Source organism: Girardinichthys multiradiatus, chromosome 3, assembly GCF_021462225.1.
Source record: "Girardinichthys multiradiatus isolate DD_20200921_A chromosome 3, DD_fGirMul_XY1, whole genome shotgun sequence".
NCBI classification, from domain to species: Eukaryota; Metazoa; Chordata; class Actinopteri; order Cyprinodontiformes; family Goodeidae; genus Girardinichthys; species Girardinichthys multiradiatus.
The window spans coordinates 24,482,351-24,496,402 of NC_061796.1; the positions used below are offsets into that span (position 1 = coordinate 24,482,351).

The 14,052-nt window shown below is 36.2% G+C and overlaps 1 protein-coding gene across 4 annotated transcripts in view; it reads right to left on the minus strand.

Moving 5' to 3' along the window:
* Nucleotides 1–14,052, minus strand: part of tsnare1 (T-SNARE Domain Containing 1) — a 265,587-nt gene that overhangs the window by 127,959 nt on the left and 123,576 nt on the right. For all 4 annotated transcript variants that reach the window (XM_047362034.1, XM_047362037.1, XM_047362035.1 and 1 more), the window contains exons 5-6: nucleotides 241–331; nucleotides 60–134 (exon numbers count right to left, since the gene is read on the minus strand). In XM_047362034.1, coding sequence (XP_047217990.1) covers nucleotides 60–134; nucleotides 241–331 — 166 coding nt within the window. The remainder of the gene's footprint in view (nucleotides 1–59; nucleotides 135–240; nucleotides 332–14,052) is intronic.

Genomic DNA, 14,052 nt, shown 5'->3' on the forward strand with positions numbered 1-14,052 from the left:
CTGTTGATTTATCTCTTAATGGTCAGCATTTATGAAACATGGCCTTGAATTTCAAATACCTTCTGAAGATCCCCATAGCGCTGCACTGAATCTGAGAGTTCAGTCTTCAGTCTGGTCATACGAAGACGTTCTTGCTGTGCAACAAAACCACACTTGCATTAATTAGCACAAATATTGTGTAATCTGCTGTATATTCTTCAGAATGACAGCCCATGACGGAGGAGTGGCAGCATAAAATACCCGTGAAGAGCTGCTGATTATGTCAGAGAGCTGTTTGATGAGATGACTTGTGCTGGTGATGACTTTGTTGGTTTGCTGCTGAGTGGAGTGTCTGGGGTAGAGACACAGAGACAGAAAGTACTGGATTATAGTCAGGCATTAAATTACATAAAGCTTATCACCAGCATATGGTAATGAATATAAATCCACTGGCCACTTTATTAGGTACACCAGTCCAATTCTATGTTATTACAAAGAAGAAATCAGCCATTCACATTTCAGAAGCTTAGTACATTTCAAGATCAAGATTAGAATCAGAATGAGGAAGACGAGGGATTTACAGGTCCTTCTCAAAATATTAGCATATTGTGATAAAGTTCATTATTTTCCATAATGTAATAATGAAAATTTAACATTCATATATTTTAGATTCATTGCACACTAACTGAAATATTTCAGGTCTTTTATTGTCTTAATATGGATGATTTTGGCATACAGCTCATGAAAACCCAAAATTCCTAACTCACAAAATTAGCATATTTCATCCGACCAATAAAAGAAAAGTGTTTTTAATACAAAAAACATCAACCTTCAAATAATCATGTACAGTTATGCACTCAATACTTGGTCGGGAATCCTTTTGCCAATTGAGCACAGTGATACCATGGTCAGTAAACCATTTACCAGTGGTTTTGGCACTGTGAGCAGGTGCCAGGTCGTGCTGAAAAATGAAATCTTCATCTCCATACAGCTTTTCAGCAGATGGAAGCATGAAGTGCTCCAAAATCTCCTGATAGCTAGCTGCCCTTGATAAAACACAATGGACCAACACCAGCAGCTGACACGGCACCCCAGACCATCACTGACTGTGGGTACTTGACACTGGACTTCTGGCATTTTGGCATTTCCTTCTCCCCAGTCTTCCTCCAGACTCTGGCACCTTGATTTCCGAATGACATGCAGAATTTGCTTTCATCCGAAAAAAGTACTTTGGACCACTGAGCAACAGTCCAGTGCTGCTTCTCTGTAGCCCAGGTCAGGCGCTTCTGCTGCTGTTTCTGGTTCAAAAGTGGCTTGACCTGGGGAATGCGGCACCTGTAGCCCATTTCCTGCACACGCCTGTGCACGGTGGCTCTAGATGTTTCTACTCCAGACTCAGTCCACTGCTTCCGCAGGTCCCCCAAGGTCTGGAATCGGCCCTTCTCCACAATCGTCCTCAGGGTCCGGTCACCTCTTCTCGTTGTGCAGCGTTTTCTGCCACACTTTTTCCTTCCCACAGACTTCCCACTGAGGTGCCTTGATACAGCACTCTGGGAAGAGCCTATTCGTTCAGAAATGTCTTTCTGTGTCTTACCCTCTTGCTTGAGGGTGTCAATAGTGGCCTTCTGGACAGCAGTCAGGTTGGCAGTCTTACCCATGATTGGGGTTTTGAGTGATGAACCAGGCTGGGAGTTTTAAAAGCCTCAGGAATCTTTTGCAGGTGTTTAGAGTTAACTTGTTGATTCAGATGATTAGGTTCATAGCTCGTTTAGAGACCCTTTTAATGATATGCTAATTTTGTGAGGTAGGAATTTTGGGTTTTCATGAGCTGTATGCCAAAATCATCCGTATTAAGACAATAAAAGACCTGAAATATTTCAGTTAGTGTGCAATGAATCTAAAATATATGAATGTTAAATTTTCATCATGACATTAAGGAAAATAATGAACTTTATCACAATACGCTAATATTTTGAGAAGGACCTGTACTTTGACAGTTTGGTCTGACTGCTTCAGAAACTGCTAGTTCTCATAAAATTATTTATTTGTGACTGTTTCAGTCAGAACTGAAAAGGGAATTCCTCCCATGTCAGCCAACTATAAAATCTTTGAGTAATTATCGAAACAAAGCTCTACATCTACTACAAGTGCATCTATCCAGTCAGTTCAAACATGAGTAAATCTATGTCTGGTGCCTCTGATTCAGCTGAAGGCATCCACTGTCTAGCAGGTGATGTACCTAATGTTACAGACAGGAATTCCCAAACATTTTTCAGGTGAAAAACCTTGATCAATCAATACAAAGAAAACAAAGAATCAGATCTGGAATAGTGTAAGAAATGCTCAAGTTTGAAAAAGTTTAAATATTGATGACTAAAAGACCATAAACAGTGATAAATACATTTTCATCAACAGCACTGAACTTCAAAGAAATTATGGCTATCTTCAAAAACTATCAAGAACTTCATAACAGTCTTTTTTTTACAGAAACAACATAAAGTTTACTAAGAAGAAATACTCTTATTTAAATGCCATAAATACACACTAAACAAACTAGTTCACATCATGTTGTCAGGAGCCATTAAGCAACAAATAGTTTACTCTCAACATTTAGCATGTTTGGCCGACACATGTCAGACTCCTCCCACAGTACTCAAGAGCTGTGCTTCGTCTTTCTGGTCCCTATGCCATCAGGTTATCACAGAATGGCCGCTTGCCTCCTCCTGCTTCCATGCTTGACTTGATGGATCATTGTTCTGTTGAGAGATTCTGACTTAAACATTTCAGGTGCATAACTAGTTATACTGCAGGATGCAATTCAAACATCTACAGTTGTAGGACCACCCATGGCATCAACAATGACCATGTCACCCATGTAACTTGGACCGCATCAGATGACGATGTTCATATAAATTATGTAAATTGATATCCAATAAACTTTGGAAAACCTTTCCTAAAATTTCAGTTTTTCTCATGATAAACTCAGTTAGCATGTGGATTAGGACGACCATTCATATTCATTAGAACGACTGATAAAAGCACAATATATTACCCAGAGAAAATAAAAAAATTTTTTATTGTAATATTTATTTATAATTATACACTTTTTATGGCTTAGTTAAACAGTCCTTTGTGGCTAGTTTGATATTTTAATATTTTAGTGTGGCAGCAAGTCTGGAGCTCAGCTGGGGGCTCAGTTTGAAAGATTATGTAATAATTATCATCTATTTTTCTTAATAAAAAAGATTACATGTGCTGTGATTTATTTTCCCTACGCCAATAATAGAGTGTCCTGATGGGGAATTTTTCAAGTTGGTCTGGATATCAGATCTTACATACTACAAAACAAAGCAGGATTTATTCACTGACGGGTGGTTTTATTTGGCTATATATGTTGATAACAGCTGAGTCTTCTCTCATGTTTCCTGCTATAAATAGTATAAATACTATTTATGAAATATGTACTGTTGTGAATGACAAGAGGCAAACAGATATATCCTGATTCATTCATTTAATCAGCATGTTCGCACTTTGAGGCAGCCTTTTTAAAGGTGGCCTGGGCTTATATTTCATTTAACCAGCATCGTGAAGATTAACTTGACTCACATAGTCATGAACATTTTGACAGCCATATTCTCTATTGTTCCATGTTTGTTTTTGTTTGTGACAAGACCCACTGAGGTGAAAGGTAGAAAGTACAACAATTTTTTATTACTCTGCGGCATGACCACTAGAAAGCCAGGTTAAGGCTGTTATTAAATATCTATGCTGTCAGGTCATCCTCAGGTTACAAGACACACATCACTCCTCCCTGCAATTTTCCTGACTTGACACCATATTGGTCAGGTCTGCAGAGATGGGCTGCTACACAAAAGCGTTTTAGTCATGGGTAGTCAAATATTGATCTCTATGAAACTGATGGCAGAGAACGGATGTGCAGACCTCAGTGGATTGGGGCAAATTGTAATTTAACATTGCCTCTGTTAGAAGTTCGAATGTATGTCTACAAAATTTATGTAATTTGTTTCAAAAAATGTATGTTGAAGTTTATTTTCTCTTTTTCTCAACAATGAATGGAAAAGTATTTATTGGCATTACAGCAGCTCCCCCTTACTCTCCCCTGCAGGCATTGCAGCAGGAATACCTTGCTAGCATTCAGTATATCAATATAATCTCTACTGTAGCCCTGTAGAATGGTGTGTACATGCTGCCAAACAATGATGCACAATAAACAATCATGCACAATATATTTTATTCTGTTTAATCATTATATTTTAATTTGTTGATTATCTAGAGGAACAGTTTCCAATTTACAGTGAAATCAAAATAAACTGATTTGACTGGAAACGAGACCCTGGTTGGTCCTTTTGTTTTTCTGCATTTTGCAAATCCTGTTTTTTAACCATTGTTGTCAAAATTTGTTTCTTTAAAAAAATGTTATATAGGTTTTACAGTCATTAACCCTATTCTTTCATTTATCCATATATTCGCTTATCCTTGTAGGGTCTCAGGGGGTTGGTGCCTCTCTCCAGTGGTCGTTGGGCTTGATTAACCCTATTTATGTTATTTACATTCCATCAACACAAAAACATATCCTTCCTATTTTAATGGAATCAGTCTGTTCTTCTTAGTCAACAACCATTTGATAGTTTCAGAGGAGGGCAGAGGGAAAAAGGAGAGCTCTTTAAGCACTTCATCTATTTTCTAAAAATACTGCCTGATCTGTGCATTGGTGCTGACGATCTCTGATGATTCATCCATGAGTCAGTGGGAGTCCCGCCCACAGCAAACAATCAGATTTTGCCCACTTCTAAGGACCACAGAAGGACCTGTGCAGTATCAGTGCACAGCGGTAAATCTGCTGGTCAGAGTCCTTCCTCTGAGCAAGCTTCCAGTTAGAAACAACCTGATGAAAATGGAGCTGCTCATGCTGCAAATTTCAATCAGCCACTTCTGTTGTATGTTTCACCTGCGTGGCTGCCATTTGCTTTTCCTTAGGGATTGGACTGGTTCTGGTAAAGGCAAACTGTGAGCAGCTGGCTGCAGGGGGAGGTGTAAGGCACAGGGGAGGCACTGAGTGGGATCTGCATTCTGGAACCTGTGGTGACGGGGTGCGGTTCTTAGCCTTCAATCATAATTTCAGGATTCTAACTGATGGAGTGTTCTAACCACTGAGACCTGACAATCTTTAAACCATCATGCTGGACTTGCTTCACACAGCTTGTTGACCTTTCATTGATTCACCTGACAAATCAGAACATTTGTAAAAACAAGTGCGTTACAATGACACCTTGCCAACATAAAAGTAGAGTCAATTCATCACAGCAGCCCACTCAACATCTTAGCTAAAAACGTCATCGATAGCAGCTATCAGAAACATTATGCTTTCAGTTTATCTGATGGCAGCTGAACTATCTAAACAAAGATCTGGGTGCTTTTCTGGAAAACAACTAAGAGAACAATGTGATCAGGTCAAAGTTAGCAGCAAAACGCAGTTTTTATTGCAGAATCATTTCCACTGTTGACTGAATAAGAATCAGGGGTAAAAATCTTTCAGTGAACTTTCAGTACATGTACAATAATTCCACATTGAGTTCTATTTTTGTTAATGTTCTTTCATATATTTTAAAGATTTACATCATATGTATTTAACTTTTGAATGAGGGCATCTAGAATGTACATAACTTTTTCCATATCATTAAGAGTAAGTAGAAAAAAACACTCCACTGCTATCATTCACAGAGCTACAGCTATGAAATCTATGTGACATGTAAATATGCCTCTCAGATGGAATATACACCTACAGTTATTCATACACGGCCGAAAAGCAAGAGGTCCCCACACTAATGTGGGTTTCAGAGGCGATGTGATGCCGGCTTGTTGTATAAGAGTGGGGGAGGATGAGGTGAAGAACCACATCAACACAGAATCTGTGTGATAAGATATCTGTGGCTTTTCTACTTTCTCCTGCTAATGCAGTGAAATAAATATTCATATCATAGTGTCTATGTATACTTTTAGTGGTATTAGTTTGGTGCAGATTAACTGTACTGTAGAGGAGTACAAGAATGGCTAGTACAGTCTTCTTCTTCTGTGTTATTTTTTGGCAGTTGGCAAATAACGTTATGATGTGCATTACCGCCACCGACTGGTATGGAGTGTGGTTCTTCATGGTTTTAAATCTTATTTACCGTTACAACAATCAAATTCTATTTATTAATTTAGTGCTTTTGAAAAATCTAAGTATAATTTGAATATGCTTGCTACCTAAACTTCTTTGCAAAGTATCTCTCAAAATAAAATGTTCTTTAATACCTACAAATTCTCTCCTTAAAATTGTTCTTTCTTGTTCATATTTCTGACACTTCAATATTACATGTTCTATTGTTTCCTCCTCTCCACAATGATCACATTTTCCTGTATTATGTTTCTTTATCTTGAACAATGTAGAATTAAGTCCTGTATGTCCTGTTCTTAATCTTGTAATTAATCTTTCCTCTTTTCTACTCCTTCCTGTTCTTACTTCTCCTACTATCTTGTTGATTCTGTAAAACCATCTTCCTTTCTTTTCTTCATCCCACCTTTTTTGCCACTCTTTCCTGATTCTCTATTTAATTATATTTATTGCCTCTGACCTACTAATATTTATTTTAAAGCTAATGTTGTTTTGTATTGCCTTCTTTGCTATCCTGTCCGCCTTCTCATTCCCTCCAACTCCTACATGTGCTGGTACCCATAAAAACACTAATATTAATCCCATTCTTTGTATTCTAAATAAAGTATGTTTTATTTCCAACAAAATGTCTGGTCTACCCTCTGAATGATTATGTTTTAAACTTAATAATGCTGAACTTGAGTCTGAACAAATGATTGTTTTTAATGGTTTTATATCCTCCACCCACTGCACTGCTAACAATATGGCTAATAATTCTCCTGAATATACTGATAATCCATCTGTAATTATTTTTCCTACTTTTATTTTAAATTCTGGTATTACAAATGCTACTCCTATTTTTTCATCTGTTTTTGATGCGTCTGTGTAAATCTGAACATAATGATAGTAATTGTTTACATATTCTTGTATTATACTTGAATCTAATCTACATTTTGGATCCTTTTTCTTTTCCATCAATGCCATATCCACCACTGCTTCTGGTAACAGCCACGGTGGCACTACTGGCAAAGGCAACATTGAACTTATTTCTTTTTCATATATTTGAAATTCTTCTGCTATATTATTGATAATCCAACCAAAACTCTTAACTTGTTTTTTTTCTTTTTCCCAGCATGGTTTTAAAATATCACATGTGGGATGATCCGGATTATTGCTTTGTAAGTTTATCCAGTAATTTATTGCTAACTGTTTCCTTCTTAGATCTAATGGCATCTCTCCCATCTCTACCTGAAGTGCTGCTATTGGACTGGTTCTGATTGTTCCTGTACAAATTCTTAAAGCTTGATTTTGTATATTGTCTAATTTTATAAGGTGAGTGTTTGCTGCTGATCCATAAATTATACTTCCATAATCAATATTTGATCTAATTAATCCTGTATAAATTCTTTTTAATGATGTTCGATCTGCTCCCCAATCAATACCAGCCATACATCTCATAATGTTTAATATTCTTTTGCATTTATCTATGATTCTTTCTATATGTACTTTCCATATAATTTTTTCATCAAACCATATACCTAAACATTTTATATTTTTTACTTGTTCTAAAACTTGATTGTATAATTTTAGTTTTATATTTTCTCTTTTCCTTTTCTGTGTAAACACCATTACTTTTGTTTTATCCACTGAGAACTTAAATCCCCATTGATTTGCCCATTGTTCTATTCTAATAATCTCATCCTGTATTTTCTTTTCAATAAGTTTGATATTACGACCCCTTTTCCATATAGCTCCATCATCTGCAAATAGTGAGCAACCGACTTCCTTACCAATATTTTTAAATACATAATTTATCATTATAGAAAACAATAACGGACTTATAATACTTCTTTGAGGAGTACCATTATCTATTATATATTTACCTGACAATTCTTGACCAATTCTTACTTGTATTGTTCTATTTGATAAAAAATCTTTAATCCAGTTAAACATTTTTCCAGTAATACCCAGTTTATTTAATTTAATTAATAATCCTTCAACCCACATCATGTCATAAGCTTTTTCTATGTCGAAAAATACAGCTACTACATTTTCTTTGTTTATTTGTGCTCTCCTAATTTCATATTCTAAACATAATGCAGAGTCATTTGTGCTTCTCCCTTTTCTAAACCTATTTTGATTTCTAGATATATATCCATTAATATTTAAATAATATGTTAATCTATTATTAATCATTTTCTCCATTATTTTACAAATATTTGATGTTAATGCGATCGGTCTATAATTTTCTGGTTTTGTGTTATCTTTTCCTGGTTTAGCTATTGGAATAATTATTGCTTCCTTCCAGCTCTGTGGCAGCTCTCCCTCCTCCCAGACCTTATTGTATAATTCTAATATTTTGTCTTTTGCTTTGTCATTAAGATGTTCTATCATCGTATAGTACATTTGATCTTTTCCAGGTGATGTATTTTTTGTTTTCCTGGTTACAAAGTTCAATTCTCCTTGTGTAAATGGTTCATTTATTAATTTATTTGTATCTACATTATTTTGCATTAATTCTTTATATTTCATCTTTGTGATTTCCCTACCTTTCTTCCCCTCTTCACTAATATTATTTGAACTATGAATTTTACTAAATGTTTTAGCTAATATTTCTGCTTTTTCTTTATCTTCCGTTATAGTTGTATTATCTATTTTTAATATAGGATATCCATATTCTTTTCCAATACCCTTCATTCTTTTAATCGTTTTCCAAATTTGATCAATTTTTGTTTCTCTCCCTACGGTATTACAAAAGTTTCTCCAATATTCTCTTTTTGCATGTTTAATGATCTTTCTTACCTTTGCCTGCTTTCTTTTGTACTCAATTAGATTCTGATAAATTGGGTTACTTTTTAGCATTTTAAATGCTTTATTTCTTAATTTTATTACTTCACTACAATCTTTTGTCCACCATGGCACAATTTTTTTATCGTTCTTTCTTCCTCCTTTTTTTATTGATTCTTCTGCAGCCTGTAAGATTTTTTTACAGATATTTATATTTAAACTATTTATATCAATTGACTCATCTATTTCTTCCAATTTCTTTTGACTTAAATATTTAAATTTTTCCCAATCAGCCTTATTAAAGTTCCATCTTTTATATAATCCTGTATTCCTGTTATTTATTAATATTCCTGATTTTAATGGGGTAATGATCACTGCCTACTGTTGTATCTTTGTCAATGTCCCACTCACAGTTATTGGCTAAACAATTTGATACTATTGTTAAATCAATCACAGAATCTGTACCTGTTTTTACATTAATTCTTGTTCCTCTTCCATCATTTATACATACCAACTTTTTTATTTCCATTATTTCTTCAATAACTTGTCCATTTTTATCATTACATTTTCCCCATAATGTGCTGTTAGCATTAAAATCTCCACACCAGACTACTTTTCCTTCTAAGTATCCCATTAATTCATCCATCAACTCAAATGATAATATTTTACATGGATTATAAACATTTATTATCTGACATTTTTCTTTTTTATTGTAAATTTCAACTACTATGTATTCTAAATTTTTACCTTTTCCTAATATCTGATATTGTATCCCTTCTTTTATAAATATTCCACATCCTCCTCCACTTCCTTCTTGTCTATCCCTTCTGATACTATTGTACCCTTTAAACAGAAAATCTAGGTTTGGCTTTAACCACGTCTCCTGTATACATATAATTTCTGGTTTTTCTTCAATTCCATCTACAGGTCCTTCTCAAAATATTAGCATATTGTGATAAAGTTCGTTATTTTCCATAATGTCATGATGAAAATTTAACATTCATATATTTTAGATTCATTGCACACTAACTCAAATATTTCAGGTCTTTTATTGTCTTAATATGGATGATTTTGGCATACAGCTCATGAAAACCCAAAATTCCTATCTCACAAAATTAGCATATTTCATCCGACCAATAAAAGAAAAGTGTTTTTAATACAAAAAACGTCAACCTTCAAATAATCATGTACAGTTATGCACTCAATACTTGGTCGGGAATCCTTTTGCAGAAATGACTGCTTCAATGCGGCGTGGCATGGAGGCAATCAGCCTGTGGCACTGCTGAGGTCTTATGGAGGCCCAGGATGCTTCGATAGCGGCCTTTAGCTCATCCAGAGTGTTTGGGTCTTGAGTCTCTCAACGTTCTCTTCACAATATCCCACAGATTCTCTATGGGGTTCAGGTCAGGAGAGTTGGCTGGCCAATTGAGCACAGTGATACCATGGTCAGTAAACCATTTACCAGTGGTTTTGGCACTGTGAGCAGGTGCCAGGTCGTGCTGAAAAATGAAATCTTCATCTCCAAAAAGCTTTTCAGCAGATGGAAGCATGAAGTGCTCCAAAATCTCCTGATAGCTAGCTGCATTGACCCTGCCCTTGATAAAACACAGTGGACCAACACCAGCAGCTGACACGGCACCCCGGACCATCACTGACTGTGGGTACTTGACACTGGACTTCTGGCATTTTGGCATTTCCTTCTCCCCAGTCTTCCTCCAGACTCTGGCACCTTGATTTCTGAATGACATGCAGAATTTGCTTCCATCCGAAAAAAGTACTTTGGACCACTGAGCAACAGTCCAGTGCTGCTTCTCTGTAGCCCAGGTCTGGGGAATGCGGCACCTGTAGCCCATTTCCTGCACACACCTGTGCACAGTGGCTCTGGATGTTTCTACTCCACACTCAGTCCACTGCTTCCGCAGGTCCCCCAAGGTCTGGAATCGGCCCTTCTCCACAATCTTCCTCAGGGTCCGGTCACCTCTTCTCGTTGTGCAGCGTTTTCTGCCACACTTTTTCCTTCCCACAGACTTCCCACTGAGGTGCCTTGATACAGCACTCTGGGAACAGCCTATTGGTTCAGAAATTTCTTTCTGTGTCTTACCCTCTTGCTTGAGGGTGTCAATAGTGGCCTTCTGGACAGCAGTCATGTCGGCAGTCTTACCCATGATTGGGGTTTTGAGTGATGAACCAGGCTGGGAGTTTTAAAGGCCTCAGGAATCTTTTGCAGGTGTTTAGAGTTAACTCGTTGATTCAGATTATTAGGTTCATAGCTCGTTTAGAGACCCTTTTAATGATATGCTAATTTTGTGAGATAGGAATTTTGGGTTTTCATGAGCTGTATGCCAAAATCATCCGTATTAAGACAATAAAAGACTTGAAATATTTCAGTTAGTGTGCAATGAATCTAAAATATATGAATGTTAAATTTTAATCATGACATTATGGAAAATAATGAACTTTATCACAATATGCTAATATTTTGAGAAGGACCTGTATATACCATTTAAATTCCTGTCCATTAGTGATTAAACTTCTTGCATTCCACTGTAATATTATCATATATTTCTATCAGCTGGGGTTCCTCCTTGCCTCCCATCTGTTTCCAACTTTTTATTAATGTTTTCCCAAGATCCTTCTTTAAACCCTAAGAACTTTTCTGCTCCTCTGACTATTATTTTAATCTTTTCTGTTTTGTGTTTAGCCTGTTCAGTGCAGTTAATGACATAAGCCATGAATAATATCAGTTTTTCCACAGACATTGTAACATTTGCCTCTGATTCTACTTTTCTTTGTTGATAAACTGGAATCCTAATGTGACCTTCATCCCTTGATCTTTCTTTCTGTACATTTTTTACTGCTTCGGCATAGCTTATGTTTTTAGTCATCTTAATTTGTTGAATTTCTTTTGCTTTCTTCCTTACCTGACAACCCCCGAATGTAACTCTATGTTGCCCTCCACAATTGCAACATTTTTCCTGCACTTCTTCCCCACAATCTTCAATTCTGTGATCTTCTCCACATTTTGGACATCTTTGTTTTCCTTTGCAGACAGCTGCTATATGACCATATCTCTGACATTTAAAACATCTTAGTGGTGGAGGAATGAAAGGCCTCACAGGAAAACTCAGATATCCTATTTTAACATTTTGTGGCAACACCTTTTCTTCAAAGTCTATTAAAATTGATAGGCTTCCTACTCTTTCTCCATTTATATTTTTTGTCAGTCTTTTGAGATTTTTTATCTTTGCACCAACAATGCTTTTTTTTAATTTGTCTATATCTTCCTCCAGAGGAATGCCATAAATTACCCCCCGAATGATTTTATCTTCTCCTATAATCTTCCTCTCTGTCACCGTTTTCTTGCAAATGTTTTCAACTTGTAAGGCCTTTCTTCTTTGTTCTTCGGTTTTACACACCACCAGTATATTTCCATCTCTCAAGACCTTCACCATTTCAACATCTCCTATCTTTTTTTTTATTTATCTAGATAGTGAAATAACACTCAGGTTCTCTTTTTCTTCTTCATTTTTTATCTTTAATATTATTTTACATTCTTCCCTTCTGATTTTCCTCCTAACTACTCCCTCTTCTTCAGAACTGTTTTCTTCCAGCTCTCTTTTACTCCTTTGGCTGTCTAGCAATTTCCCTTCTTCTGCTTTACCTCTTCCACGTCCTCTCCCTCTACTTACTGGCGTCCATTCATCAAAGTCCATATTGTCCTCCTGTGTATCCATTCTGAACCATTCACATACCAGTTTATGCCTTTTACTGCCACTTCCAAAAGTAAATAATTTCTACCACTGTGGGGTTCTAAGTAGACCAGCGTTTTCAAACCGAAGTTTCGCGCTCCGCCGACACTCAGCCTCACTCCCCAGCCTCTTCCACCATCCGCCAGTGCCTTCAAGGAAGGGCTTCGGCTACTACAGTCATTTTCAATAAAATAGAATATGTGTTCCTATGAGGCTCATTTGTCAGATTAAGTACCTTTCTAAAATAATCTTTTAGCAGATCTTAAACATACTTTTAATTAAGCTAATAATTCTCCATTAACAATGTTATTTTATTAGTCTGATGTAATCTACTCTTAAATGTCTTGTTTTCATTAACTGTAAGCAAACAATCCTCATAATAAACAGAAATATAGGGTTTAAAACTTCAGTCTGTGTGTAAATAGCATATAAATAATATGATGTGTTTTACTTAGTGAATTAAGTTACTGAAATAAATGAACTTCTCAATAATATTGTAATTTATAGAATGTCTCTATATTTGGTGGTAATATAGGCATTATTGTATCTCATCTTTATGAATATTAACACAAACTTGTAACAATGTTGATGCTAAAATGTCAACAAGATCTAACTTGTGTCTCTATATTTCCTCATAATGCTCTTTACTTATGATGCTATCTAATTTGAGAAGTACACCAGTCATCCCTGTATCAGAACAGAACATGCTTCCATCCCTGAGCTTTACAGGAAGTTCTCAGGCTGGCAAGCTTGTCCTTTTTCCTTTTCATGTAACAATGGAAATAATGGCCAGACACTTGGATTCTAGATTTATTAAACCAAAGAACATGTTTCTAAACAGTAATCTGGCTTTTTATGTCATTTTTGGATTAATGGCTTCTTCCTCTCTGAGTGGCATTTCAGCCCAATGTGGTACAGAATTAGTTTGAATGTTTGAATGAACCAGCCTTAGCCTATATCTTCACATAGTCTTTTACCTTATTTGTGGGACTAAAATACAGACTTAGCACAAAAACCCATTGACCTCTGGGACACAGAGCTCTTCACCTTCCTGAAAGATATGATGAATATACTTGTAACAAATTCTCTGAGCATGTGAAAGTGGCACCTCCAGGCCTGACTAAATATTGATTCCATTTGGCCCCATAGTCTCCATGGACCTTGTTTGCTTTGCTCATGGTAAACTGCAAACATGAGTTCTTATGACTTTCTTTCAGAATTTGCTTCCTTCTTGCCACTCTTCAATGAAGACCAGATTCATTGAGTGTACAGTGAATAACTGTACTATGAACAGGTGCTCCTACCTCTGCTGTGGATCTCTCTAAAAGACAATCATGCCACAAAACCATATAAAAATCATAAAAACACTCCACAATTATGCAC